Below are 14370 nucleotides of genomic sequence, written 5' to 3'. Positions count from 1 at the left end.
CCTCCTCTCCTCCTTCCCTATCTGTGTAACCATTTTCTGTGATACGATACAGAAGACTGCGATCACGTTTGAAGCTGGACAACCTCTGAGAGGCTGAAGGTGATAGCCCAACATGGAGGGAGCGATGCACACCAACACCCCCTTGGGTGCTGTTCAGAGAGAGCTCATGTCAGAAAACTCCATCTAAAACCGTTCCATGCAAATTCTCACAAAATACACACGACTGCAAGAAAAATGTTAGACAAAGTGACATAAAATTTATGTCGTCAGCACTTCTGTATGTAATTTCAGGGAAAGTTGGATGAAGCTGACATTTGTTAAATATGGCCCTGTTTATTTACAACATAACTTAAGCATTTTTCTCCTAGGAGTATTGAAAATGATGCAACAGTGGTTTTTTATAGACATATTCTACAATGCAATATCAAAATATTATAAATTATTTAAAATATCACCCCATCTTTCACTGTAAAATTTAGCTGATAAGATTTCTGTTATTACTATTAAAGCAGGCTTCTAGAATGCAAGAGGAGGCTTCCTGACTTAATCAGAGTATTCTCTGCAGCTGAGATAGCTATGGATGTGGTCCAGCACAAAATCATGCACTTATTTAACACATTAAGAGACATTTTGTCCCTTTCCTGCAGCTGTGGCTCTCCACTGTGAACTTCATAGGCAGCAATGTTACATTACAATGCAAAATTTTGGGGCATTTCTTTAAAAATCTTTTTCAAATGTCCTTATCCTTGGTCTTCTTTGTATACTATTATGTTCTCTGGTGAGGAAAAGGGAAGTTGGAAAGAAAATGAGCTGCCAGTAAAAATCTCTGGATTCTGTATTGTCAAACAATCAAGAAATTGAATTAAACTGGGTTATGTAACACTTCTCACTGAATGCCTTGAAACCAGAATCCACACCAAGGATTCATTCCTTCAGGAGAAAGGCAAAGGGAAGAGAGAGTACAGCTCAATATAAGAAGGCATGTTCTGTCTACAGACAAGATGGGAAACTACAGGGAGCAAAGATTTCCAAACCTGATGGTGCTAGGGCACACATAGGTTGAATTTCTGGTAAGAAGTTTGTTTATACACACACACACACACACACACACACACACACACACACACACACACACACGAAATTTTGTCTCTCTCTCCCTCTCTTCCTCCCTTATCTCCTTCTTCTTTCCTTTCTATTCGTGGGCTGTGGGATATCAGGATTCTGTCAAAGCCAGGAAAAAGGCATTAGACCTCCTAGAACTAGAATTAGAGGTGAGACAATTGATATGGATGCTAGAATTCAATGATGATTATCTATAAGAGAAAAAAGTGCTTTGAAGTGCTGAGTCATTCTTCTATTCCTCAGATTAATTTTAAAGTTAAATGAATTAAAATATCATGTTCTATGATTTTGATCTAACAATTTGTCAGCCAACCACAAAGTAGTTGAAAACATCATATAGTAAATACATGAGAAAGTTACTTTTCATTATATGCCTGGACTACCACTAAGGTGAATACAACCATGACACATTAGAGATGGTGTATGCAATGAAGAATTTGTGGCTAGAAATGTTCCTTCATAATGTTGGTAGTATGCTGAGTATAGGAGTTGAAACATTTTTAAAAGTTAAATTTTGAGATGCTTTTCAAAATAGCTGTGATAAAGTTTCCTTTCTCTCTCATTTAATTCAACAGCCTCTGCAGCTGAATATGTCTCAAATGCCTTTTCTTTCTAATATGTGAATCCCTTAGACCATCCCCATGAGATGTCATTCTGCTAAACTGAATTTTCATGGAAATATTCTGATGGTTCAATACCAGGAAAAAGTGAGATATCTCATCTCAAAAGGATGCTGGAAACTATGAGTTCTGAGAAATATTGAATAACTTTGGTTAAATGCAACAAACCTTTTTGAACACATTAACTACAAAGAACTTATTTAAAGCATTAGAATTTCTTGAAGGTGAACAACAAATCATGGTCAAGTTGACTTTTCTGTCTATCAACTGTGCCAATCAAGGACAGTACATATTTGCCAAGTTCTAGGGCCACAGGTTATTATGATCATCTGGTGGCAATGTTCTAGAATAAACAGAACATATGACAACATTGACATAGAGTGTAACATGGTTGTAAGCACCAGTCATGTCTAAAGGTATCTCAAAGTCTACATTTGCTAAAAGTGAAAATTCCTCCTGGTAATGGCACTTGTCATAACCTGCAGTGTGGTGGAATATAATTTTAAGGTGTGTTACAATATTATTTTTTTAATATATAATTTTTTACTATTTTGGTTTTCATATCTAATATGTAACTGATTAATTATATGGGTAATAAGGGAAAAATATACTAAAATGTCAAATAACTGAGGAAAAACTCAGAAGTCTTAAAACCTAGTCTTTTTTCCTCAGTGCCTGTAAGACTTTAAAGACAATGGCTTCATTTCCTTCAGCAGATTGAAAGAGTGGGGACAAATAATACCTCACTGTTTACTAATATTCTAATTCTATGACCATGTTTCCATTGAGAAACAAAGTCCATCTCCTGTACAGACTGATGATGCAGATGAACACTGCTAATCCTTGTGTGATTAGTCATATAATTTTCTATTTTTCTTTTCTTGAAAACAATTTGTTTGTATAATATATTCTGATTATAGTGTCCCCCTTGCCCAATTCTTCTGGAATTATTCCCACCTGTCCTCTCATCTGAAACCACCATTTCTGTCCCTTCTTAGAAAACAAACATGTTCCTAAAGAATAATAATAAAATTAATATGAAAAAATCAAAACAAAGGACAGAACTAACAAGAGAAAAAAAAAGACCCAAAGAAATATCAATGCCAGCTGCTCTTAGGGACAAAGCATGCTTGTCACAGAGAGATGTTGAAATTTTTTAGAATGAAACTAACAAAGGTAAAAATCTTCATGTTTCCTTTCCTTAACATTTTGTTATTTTATTCATTTATTCACTCACTCTGTGTGTCTGTACACATGTACGGTGGCAAGAGGACAGTTTGCTCAACTTTCTTCTTTCCTTTTGCCATGTTTCTCCCGGGGTAGAATTTGGATAGTTATGCTTGAAGGCGAAAATCCTTACTCACTGAGTCATCTCACCAGCTCCCCAAATCTTTACTTTCCAAAGAACATTTATGTAAATTATGTGAAAACAGTAGCTTGGTCACAAGAAAAGGGGAAGGAATGCATTTTATGGGTTAATTAAAACTATTACTTTAATATAAATCTGCAATTACACAAGCCTGTCAAAATAAAAATGAGACTATTTTATGTCAAGTTCACAAATAGTGAATTTAAAATACAAATAATACCCAAATGTCAAAAGATAATTAATTTTCAGACTCTGTCTCTCTCTCTCTCTACACATATATATTAACTCTGTGTGTGTGTACACATACATGCTATGTATGTGTGTGTATGGGTACTTTTGTACTACAGCTCATGTGTGGAGATAGAGGAGAGCCTTGGGTTTTGTTCTCCATCTTGTTTGGGGAAAGGACTCTTGTTCACCATAACATTAGCCTATTTAGCTGTCCCATAAACCTTTGAGGATTCCCCTATCCCTGCCTCTGACTTTGGTATAATAGAATTATAGAATTGGGAATATTGGCATTTACTACAGTGTCTTGCTTTTACGTAGTTTCTGGAGATTTGAACTCAGCAAGCATTTTACATACCAAGTCATCCCCCCAGCTCTTTCAAAGTTATCAGAATTGATAAATCACTTTCTTATAAAAGTCAACCACTGTTTCCGTAGTCAAAGAAATTTAAAAGTAATAATAATTATTTTCATATGAGGTGGTAAAATCAAGCTAATATACAAAAAATAGTCCTAACATTCTACTTACTAAATATGACTTCATTGTCCAGTCCAATCACTCAGTAAGTAGTTACTATACAGCTGAGTTGCAGATACTGTACTAGGTGCTAGAGTAATAAAACTGCAGTGTAAGTCATGTCTCTAATAAAAGACTTCCATCTGTAATATATAAAAACTCAAAGTAACCCAATTTTCAAACTTTTATGAAAGATTGTAAAATACATCCTAAACAAATATTCACTAGCCAACTAATCTCATGAAAATGTGTTCAACATTGTGTCACAGCATACCAGTTAAAACTACAATTAGATGCTGCCACTGGCTTTAAAAGAGCAAAATTTAAAAGACAATATAAGAGACATTGGCTTAGACCTGGGACATCCATATACTGCTGATAGGAATAAAAATTAGTGAACTTTAAAATCAGTAAGAGTGTCTTAAATGATAAGCGTACATTTCTCAAAGGCGGATAAATAACCATTACTGGTTTTTCACCTACGGAAATGAGTCAATGTTTATATAAGTACATGTACACATCTGCTCAAATAAGATTTATTTACAATAGCCCAAACTTCAATCAACAAGTTAATGCATAAATTGTGACTTATCCAAATGAATTATTGATACATGCTAATGCTTAAATAAATCTTGAGATGATTATTCTGAATGAGTCAGGTGACTAAAGATTTCATGCACTCTGATTTCCTTTATATAAAAATTTAAGTTTCACAGAAAGTAGTGGCTGTTACTAGATGCTAAGTGAGAGCGGAAAGATGTTTCATGTGAGGGCAGGAGGCAATTCTGAGACCAATGGGGTATGTGTTCATTACCTTGATTGTGGTATTGACTGAAGCGTCAAACATATATGGTCTATTATGTGGCAATTACTCATAATAAAATTCAAATGGAAATTTCAAAAATTGTCTGTAATGATTTGTAAAGTCTTTACTGGCCATGCTACACATGACATTTCTGTTTATTACAGCTGAACAGGCAAAACAAGAACTCCCATACCTACTATCCAATCCTATCTTCTGCATTTCATTTTAAGTGAGGGATCCAGAAATGTCTATGAAATTTACTGTTAAGTGCATACTTCCTGAGAACCTGTTATCTCACTGGGAACCACGTTAGGCAATTTCCCTTTTGATATTACAGTTAATGAAAGCATTGATTCTTCCGCTGTTTCTCAGAATAGAAACCGGGACTAGCTGTTACACAATGTAGATTCTTTCTTGATTAAATTGAGCTCCATTTAAGCTACCTTGACCTATCAATAAAACATGTAAAATATGTACTTTCATCATTTATCAATGTACTTTTATCATTTCTTAGTTGTATTTCATTAAAAATAAAAGTTCAAAAGAACTTTCCATGTATAAGTTCCTTTATTAGACAATAGACTGGTTACAATCAGGGAGAATACTTTCTATGTGACTGCAATGGGTTTCAATTCCCAACTATCATGTTTAGATTCATAAAAAAGGGTGCTATAGTAAATCCCATGTTCACCTGACTGTGAAGTTGCCTTCCTATAAAGTTGCTTCCTCATGGAATCAAGTTATTGGGTAGCCTTCACAAGATGAGTTAATGTCCTCAATAACTGTTTGGTCTAAATTATAAACTACCTAGCTAAATATTAAGAATTATTTAATATCAATAACTGTATTGTACCATGTCTTCGTGACAGAAGAGGAAGATATCACCCTACCCACGGTAGATTAGATTTTATGCTTTCTACTTTTATGTCTCTGGACAAATTACCAATCCTTGTGTGCTCTTTACCAACTGAGTCACAGTTAATGTGCATCTTGATTGTTAGCTTCTCTGGGGCTATCTTTGTGTCTGTAAAATAGTTAACATGATTCAGCCATTTAAATGGAGATAATTCTTCCAATGTTGGTAGCTGAATGAGATTTAGCACATGAAAGAATAAACACAGAACTTTGAGTCATAGATAGATATGATATTCCTTATAATACTTTATGTATGGATCTTTTTGACAAGCAGGAGGAAGAATAAATACTAGAGCTCCTGTATGTTACAGGCTTCAGGAAGTACTGGTAAGAGGAGGAATGGCAGCCATTCACAAACTCTACTTGGTCTAAATCCTGTTTCTGCTACTTACAAGCTTTTGTTTCTAAAGAGCAAATGACAACTTCTCAGAAATGTTCTCCCGTATATCTAAAGAACTGGCAAACAAATAGGGGCCTCTGATTTAACTTCAGGGAAATGATAAGAAAAGAAGACATAAAACATATCAAAGTCTTCTACAAATTTGTAAAAAGACACATATGCATTTGAATGAGCTAGAAGACATGCCAAATTTAAAATTAAAAAGGTATTCCACTCAGGAATAAGGTCAAACTTGAGTTCTTCCTGAGGGAAGAGATGTGTTCTTCTTTCCAGTACAGTTTCAGATTATAGTTCTGTAGGCTCCTTTATGGTGAATTCCACAGTGGCTAGGTGAAGTGACTTTTTAACCAGTGTAAGAACTCCCTTTTCCCACATCCTCATATTTGTTATTTGGTTTCTTTGTGGATATTCCATCCTAGCTGTACCACTCCCGGACCAAGAGGACATAGAAAACAAATGACTAACACAGAACTGTTAACCAAAAGACTCAGAGTCAATATACCATAGAGGTTCTTGCACATCCATGTTTTCTATATACAATTCAAAATAGCCAAGTAAGGGCATCAGTTTAGGTGTCAGTTAATTAACAGAATGAACAAAACCATGGATATATCTAATGCAATTTTTTTCAGTCATACCAATAAATAAATACATAAATAAAATGGGTCATTCATAGAAAAACTGATGCAACTAGAGATTATATTAACAAAAATAAGGCAGATTAAAGAAATTAAATATTACATGCTCCCCAAGTTTGTGAATTCCAGATTTTATATATATGAGGGAGGAAAAACAACAGGGCAAAATGGGTGAATACGGTCAAAGTACATGACCTACTTAAAATAAATTGTCTTTATGAAGCCCAGAACCATGTGCAATGAATATGTTCCAGTTAAACAATAATAAAAATTAGAAAATAAAAATATATACTCTGTCTGGATTTTAGCTGCTCACTTATAAAAATTTAAAATGTCAAATGATGTATTCAAGAGGCATATGTGTTTGTAGTCTGCAGAATTCACAGATTAGAGCATTCTTCTGATGTTTTAATTTCAACAGAACAGGTACTTAATATTGGAGGGACCTGCAGCTCTTTCCAGTGTCAAGCGTTTATCTGAGGAGATGCTAAACGTTCATTATTGAGGTAGACATGGATCTCAACAACTCAAAGAGCCTTAGCGCACCCTTCAGTAAATGATGAATGTGTTTCAAAGTATCTCTGCTCCAATTCCACCAGCTTTTAGTTCAAGATTACAGCGATATTTCACATTGCTTAGACAGTAGAAAGCATCTCAAATATATATTATGAAACCCATTATCCTACCTGAAAGGGTTGCCTGCTGGAAATTGGGAGGTGTTTCCTTATCCATCTGTCGCCTTGATCCCCAAATATCTGCCACAGCAGCTGTCCCCTGGAATTGCTCCAGATTCTCTGGTAGACTGCCAGCTGGTAAATATGCTTTCCAAACATGTGGTAGTACAGGCGGAAGGTGCAGTTACTTGCTTCCGTGGCATTAAGGATCGGACTGAGTAAAACAGCTTTGTCTTGAAAACCCTGTGGCCCCGAAGTTTCTATATAGAGGTAGTGTCCCGTGGCTGTGCCCAGAGTGTTATCTTTCATTGGGCCTGTGTTCAGTGTTGAAGTTGGACCCTGGTTCCTAGTCCAGTCGAAGTCATCTTCCACACTTTGTTCCCAGTTACAAATTCCACTTTCAAAGTCACACTGTAATTCAGGTGCTAAACATGGCATTAAACAATATCAAATTAGCGTAGGGGGAAAGAGGTGATTAAGAACACACATTGATAATTGAATCATGCAAAAGAAAGCTGTAGTTGTTTTTAAATGTGACACAAAAGACAGTTATGAAAAGAGTAATTCCTAGGCATTGAATAATATTTCATGGAGTAAAGATGAAATGTTTAGACAAGAATCTTCTTAAATATTTTTAATATTAATTTATCTTCATTTTTTTGTAACATAACCCCGGGCTTGTGATATAGCTTAGAGGTAAAGCATTGTCTAGCAAGCATAAGAACCCAAGTTTAATTTCCAGTGCAACTCTTACCATAACCTCAGGCAAATGGTCATGGTTGTTTTGTTGTAATACCTTTTTGACTGGGTACATTTTTAAATTTAGCTGAATGTGCCAGCCAGGGCACATTAAAGAAAAATAAACAAAACCACTAAAGCTTATAAGTTTCATATGAATTATTGATTTAATTGGTCCAAATAGTTTTAAAAACATGCATTGGGATTCTTATACTGGCTTTGGTGTGTGCACTTGTGTTTAGTTTATATGTTTGTGTGTGTTTTTGGTTTGTATGCACACATGCTTCATAGGGGTACATGTGTTTGTTTGGAGGCCAGAGATGGATGCTATTTCAGACATCCAGCTATTCTTTTCTATAAACCTCCACCTAATTATTGTGGTGTGCTGGGGTCAGTTTATGTTCACACCTTGTGCATGAGGGTACTTATTCCTCATGTGTATGTGGAAGGAAGAAGAGGGCATCCATGTCTTCCTCTCTTATTTTTGGCCTTGATCTTTTCAGGTGGAGTCTTTCTGGTTGAACATGGAGCCTGTGGGCTTATTATTATAGTCTAGGCTAGCAGCCAATAAGCCACAGTGATTCTCCTGTCTTGGCTCTTTCCATGCTGTGGTTATGGGTTTGCAGGGGATCACACCAGCATCAGGATTAAGTAGGTGCTGGGATCCATATTCCTGTTCTCATGCCTCCACAGCAAGCACTCAACTTCAGAGCCACCTCTTCTGCTCCTTCCAGCACTCACTGATGAGCTATACTGATTGATTATGGTGTTCCATCTCTGTTCTTAACACCTTTAATCTCACTGCCACCCTCACTGCCAGACTTTCAGTTTAGGGTCTTGGATTTGAACTCAGGACCTCAGGCGAGCACTTTCCCTTCTGAGCCATTGGCCCAGTTCTTACATCAGGACTTTTTAATAAGCTCCCCCAGTGATTCTAATAGAGCTGGGAGTTGTCATTCTCTAACAATTTTAAATATTTAAGGATCACTTGGTTATCATGGTAAAAAGGTAAAAAGTCTCAAATATATTCCAGTCTATCAGACAAAACCCACATATTTCCAGGTATTCAAGAGGATTCTGATGAGGGGCTCCCCAAATCTCACTCCATGAGTGTTTTCATTTCTTCTCACCACAGCTCCAAATGTCTCTACACAGCTGTGCTCAAAGTATTTCACTGGGGAATGGTAGCAGTACCATTTCTTTCTTTATATAAAACCTCTTCGACCATTCCCATATTCCCATTTACTCTAAATTGTTATATCTTAGTCCTAATTATAATGGCTTATAGTTTTTTCCTCATCTGTCTTTCCCCTTCTCATATGCCATCTTTTCTATATGTGCTAAATACTCGTGCCTTCTTCCATGTCTTATTTTTTCTCCTGTTGCACTATGTACAATATTGACTCTTCACTGTGTCTCATCAATAGTATTTTTCTTTTTTCTCTGATATTTTTATATTATTCTGCTTTATCGCTAGTACATACTAATTATACAAAATAATGTCTCATTATGACATTTTCATATAAGCATGTAACATATTTTGATCTTATCCACTGTCCTCTATTACCCTTCCTTGACATCCTGTGGTAGTTTGGATGAGAATTGTCCCCATAGGCTCATACATTTGAATGTTTGATTCCTCAGTTGGTGGAACTGTTTGATGAGAATTAGAAGGTGTGGCCTGTTGGAGGAAGTGTGTCACTAAGGCAGGTTTTGAGATCTCAAAAGCCCACTCATTCTGAATGAGCTCTTTTGGCATCCTGCTTGTGGATGATGATGTCAACTCTTATCTATTATTTCAATGCGGTGACTTTCTGCCTGCTCCCCTACCATCATGGTAGTAAACTCTCATATTCTTACATGTAAGTCACTGATAAATTCTTTCTTCTATAGGATGCTTTGGTCATGGTGTCTTATCACAACAATAGAAAAGTAATTAAGACAGAAGACAGTACCAGGGAATAGGATATTGCTGTGACAGATGTGACCATGCTGGGTTTTTAGGAATGTGGAAGATTTGGGAACTTTGGACTAGGAAAGTGGCTAAACACTGTAAGCATAGATTAATGGTATACCCCAGTGAGAGCTTAGAAGACAAAATGGTGGCCCATCTCAAGAGGTGTCATGGGGAAAATATTAACAACTGTGCTAGAGATCATTCTTGTGATATTTGTAAACAATGGGTCTGGTTTTTGACCATGTCTTACGAATCTGCCTGAGGCTAAATTTGAAGAATTTGAGACTAATTTTGTTGGCTGAGATTTCAAGACAGCCTATATTAACTCTGCCCAGTGGTTATTAATAATCATGCTTATGCAGATCTATGGTAAAAAGGAGCAAGCAAGGCGAAAAGAAATTCATTTTGAGGAGAAAAGGAGCCCCAGGAAATACAATGTTAGAGCCAAGGCTTGTGCTGAAAGAGATAATGAGGTCAGATATGAAAGGGAAAAAAGGGAGTGATCCTCTCAGGACAAGCCCCATATAGCTAACCTTCCAACTCATAAAAAGGAAGTTTTATGCAGCAAAGGAAATCTTATGCAAATATAATTCAGGGAGGGGTCAGGTTGAATCCCAAGCAGGCAGCCCAGTTTTGCAGCATTGGCCATGTGGTTCTGGCTGTAGAGTTATAAAATATACAGGAATAAAGGTGTTGTGGTGTTGTCTTCCTCCACATTAAGAAGAGCCACTGAGACCAGGAATGAGGCAGGGGAGTCACTGAACATAGGCCTGAAGAGTGAAGATTTGAAAGTAAATCTGTGATTGGGTTCAAGACCCCAAGATGTAAGAGGTGCCAGAGTCAGAAAATGTCTGCCCAGGAGAGCTGCAGATAAGGAGTGGAGCTAGTCCAAGAGAGAGAAGTGTGTTGTAGTCAGCAAAGGTGGAATTGCAAAGTCATTTGAACCCTTTGATATCAGACATAGAACAACATTAGTTTGAGTTTGTCTTGCTTGGTCTCATTATTGCTTTGATCCATCCCTGCTTTTAGAATGGTAATGTGTATTCTCAGTCACTGTATGTTAGAGTTATGTAATTTGCTTTTTGATTTTAAAGGGAGTTAGTTACAATTAAAAGAGTGCCTTGAGTCTCAATTGCATGGGGTCTGTGAAAGACTATGAGGACTTTTGAAGTTGGATTAAATTCATTGTATATTATGATGTGACCACAAGCCTAAGGGGGTCACAGAGTGCATTGTGGTGGTTTGAATGAGAATGAGAATATAGCTCATATATTTGAATTCTTAGTCCATATGTAATAAAACTCTTTGGAAAGAATTAGGATGTATGTCCTTGTTGGAAGAGATGTGTCACTGGAGGGGTAAAAGGCTAAGAGGTTTCAAAAGACTCATGATACCCCCCAGTGACATGTTCATCCTCCTTCTTGAAGATAAGCACATAATCTCTCAGACACGCTCTGATGCCATCACTACTGATCTGCTCCCTTGATCTCTACCACAGTGGTCATGAACTCTGATCTGAAACTGTAAACTGAAATAAACTTTTTCTTATAAAAGTATCCCTGGTCATGGTATCTTACCACAGACACTGAAAAGCTTTCCCCTGTCTCTGATTTTCTTCCTCTTTTCTAATAGTCCCCATTACATGCCATTTATTCATTATTAATATTTATGTGTATGTGTGGGCCTAAGCATACATATATGCATCCCATTCATGCAGTAGCCTAGGCAGATTAGAAAAGGTATGGACTCCTCTGTAACTGGAGTTACGAACAGCTGCGAGGTGTCAAGTGGTGCAGGGATCTGAACCCAAGTCCTACGTAAGAGCAGTAGTTGCTTTTAATTGCTGTGCCATCTCTCTAAACGATATTATCTATTTTCCATTAGTTTTCACACATGACCAAATGGATGACATACTTTTCATTCTAAGTAAAGTTTATCTCACTCAATAGGATGCCCTCTAGTTTCATCGTTCTTCCTGTATGTGACATGATTTTGTTCCTTTTTCTGCTTGAACAACACACCATTGGCCATGCACAGTATTTAATTTTCCATTCATTTCTTTGGAGAACATTAAGGCTCATTCTCTAAGTTGACTCTCATGGATAAACATAGCCAGATATATAAGAATGCCCATTATCTACTATCTTGGACTCCCTCAGGTGTATGCACAGTAGTAGTATAACTGAATCATGTGATAGCTCTCTGTTGGAGTATGTTGACTAATCTGCATACTGGTTTCCTTAGTAACTGTACTAACTGATATTCTCATTACATTACACAAAGGGAACTTGGGCTTTTAAGCTTCTGACATCATTCAGTCAAACTTAAAAAGAATTGACTAGGACCTCATCAATCAAATACTCTATTTTTAGTATAGCGTTTGGAGCATGTTCATTTTTCAAGACACAAAGATCTTGTTGATGCCAGATACTTGCTTTGAGAAAATAATGGGATAAAAATATACATTTGGGAGAACCGGGCTGAGGAGACGTGATTTAGAGTTTACAAGTAGTTTTACATTTTAGCTCCATTTATGTGTTAATATTTAAAATATAAATGTCAGCTGTCTTTAACTATTTATTTGAGTGGCAGCTCTTGGAGCCAAAGGTGAGTAAGCACCCTAAACAATAAGTAGAAATGCAGGTAAATCAAAGCAACTGGGCAGGAACAAGTCATCTGAACGGACAGTCCCGAAGAGAAGCTCAGACCTAATGAAGGGAGTCAGTGAGCAGATGCCAGCAGGAAGACAGGCTTTCATCTGATGACTCCTCAATTGTGACTCATCAAGTCAGCTGTGATGTGAATGGGGATATTCCAGGTACTCCCCAGGTGTCAGTCTGTGGCTATGAAGCAGAAAGGGGCTGTCAAATTGCTGAGTTTCTGTCAGAAAACTGACACTAGAGCCAACAACTTTTTACACTGACTGTTGGCATATTGACTCCACATTCGATCTTCATGCCAAAAGAACCCATAGAGAGCTCCACCCTTCAGTGGAGGACCACATCTCCAAGCACCCTGCAGGAAACACAATTTGAATGTTGGGATATGTAATGTATATTTAATAAGGCACTGTTTCAGCAGATGCCACTGTGATCTCTCTGCATCCTTTAGTAGGCAAGAATTACATTGATACTATGATTACATTTTTATACTATGATACACCATGCTTAGTTCTACTAATATCAGAATTCTTAAGGAAAAAATTTAGAGAATTCTTAAAAGCTAAAAAAGACTTTACACATTTGCAAAAGACTAAATTAGATTTAAAACAAGTTATATATCATATGATTATCACTGTCAAAATTCAATGTTAACTCTATCCACTCAAATAAGAGTCGTGTAAGCTTCATGTGCTAGATGGTAATTTGAACTTTGATATAATTTATTAGCATGTATATCAAAAATCATATGCACATACAGCTTTCCATTGTGGCTTATATGGAAATTACTATCTGAATGTTTAATATGGGGCACTGAACATTCGGTGGTTTCACTTTGGTTTCTAATGAGTTTGCTAATTTATGAAACACATAAGGTTAAAATTTGTAAACTATGTTGAGACAAGATCGGAATCAAAGAATTATGGAAACATTTTTGTTTCAGACATTTGTAAACAAAATAAGACGGTTAATGGCTAACTCATTTTCTGATGCAAGCTCTTGATCTGTGGGAGCCAGGTCCAGCAAACTGGGAGTCAGACCATCATAAGATACCACACAATTTTTCCTGAGCCTTGGCACTTCACTATCTCTTCCTGAATAAACAGACAAACAAAGAACCCCACGGAGGTAACTTCCTCTTCCTCTGACTCAGCTCTCAACTCAGCAGTTCTCCAATCCTCCCTAAGAAATCTAAACCTGTTCTCGAATCCACTAGATACAGCATGCCTTCACTAACATTTACGTATGTCAAATTTCAGTGCTTTCACTACCCTAAATATCTTTGAAATAAAGAATGCTTCTTTAGTGTGGATCACAAAGATCTTTGACCTTGGGCCTCTGGTTTGGGAAATCCTTCTTTATACATGTTGCTTTTATTGGTTAATGAACAAAGCTGCTTTCAGTACCAAGTGGATATTATCCTTCATCATGCGATGAAAGGAGACAGAGACAGAGACCCACATTGGAGCACCGAACTGAAATCCCAAAGTCCAAATCAGGAGCAGAAGGAGAGAGAGCACGAGCAAGGAACTCAGGACTGCGAGGGGTACAACCACACACTGAGACAATGGGGATGATCTATCGGGAACTCACCAAGGTTAGCTGGCCTGGGTCTGAAAAAGCCTGGGATAAAGCCGGACTCGCTGAACATAGCGGACAATGAGGACTACTGAGAACTCAAGAACAATGGCAATGGGTTTTGATCCTACTGCACGTACTGGCTTTGT

General features: G+C 37.0%; 1 protein-coding gene across 1 annotated transcript in view; it reads right to left on the bottom strand.

The window, feature by feature from the left end:
• Malrd1 (MAM and LDL receptor class A domain containing 1) overlaps positions 1 to 14370 on the bottom strand; it is a 583538-nt gene that overhangs the window by 432715 nt on the left and 136453 nt on the right. The window contains exon 17 of the mRNA XM_013348957.1: positions 7301 to 7713. Within this exon, the coding sequence (XP_013204411.1) occupies positions 7301 to 7713 (413 nt within the window). The remainder of the gene's footprint in view (positions 1 to 7300; positions 7714 to 14370) is intronic.

This window comes from Microtus ochrogaster, chromosome 16 (genome assembly GCF_000317375.1).
Source record: "Microtus ochrogaster isolate Prairie Vole_2 chromosome 16, MicOch1.0, whole genome shotgun sequence".
Taxonomy (NCBI): Eukaryota; Metazoa; Chordata; class Mammalia; order Rodentia; family Cricetidae; genus Microtus; species Microtus ochrogaster.
The sequence above is the reverse complement of the archived record's forward strand: the minus strand, read 5'-3'. Positions and strand labels throughout refer to the sequence as shown.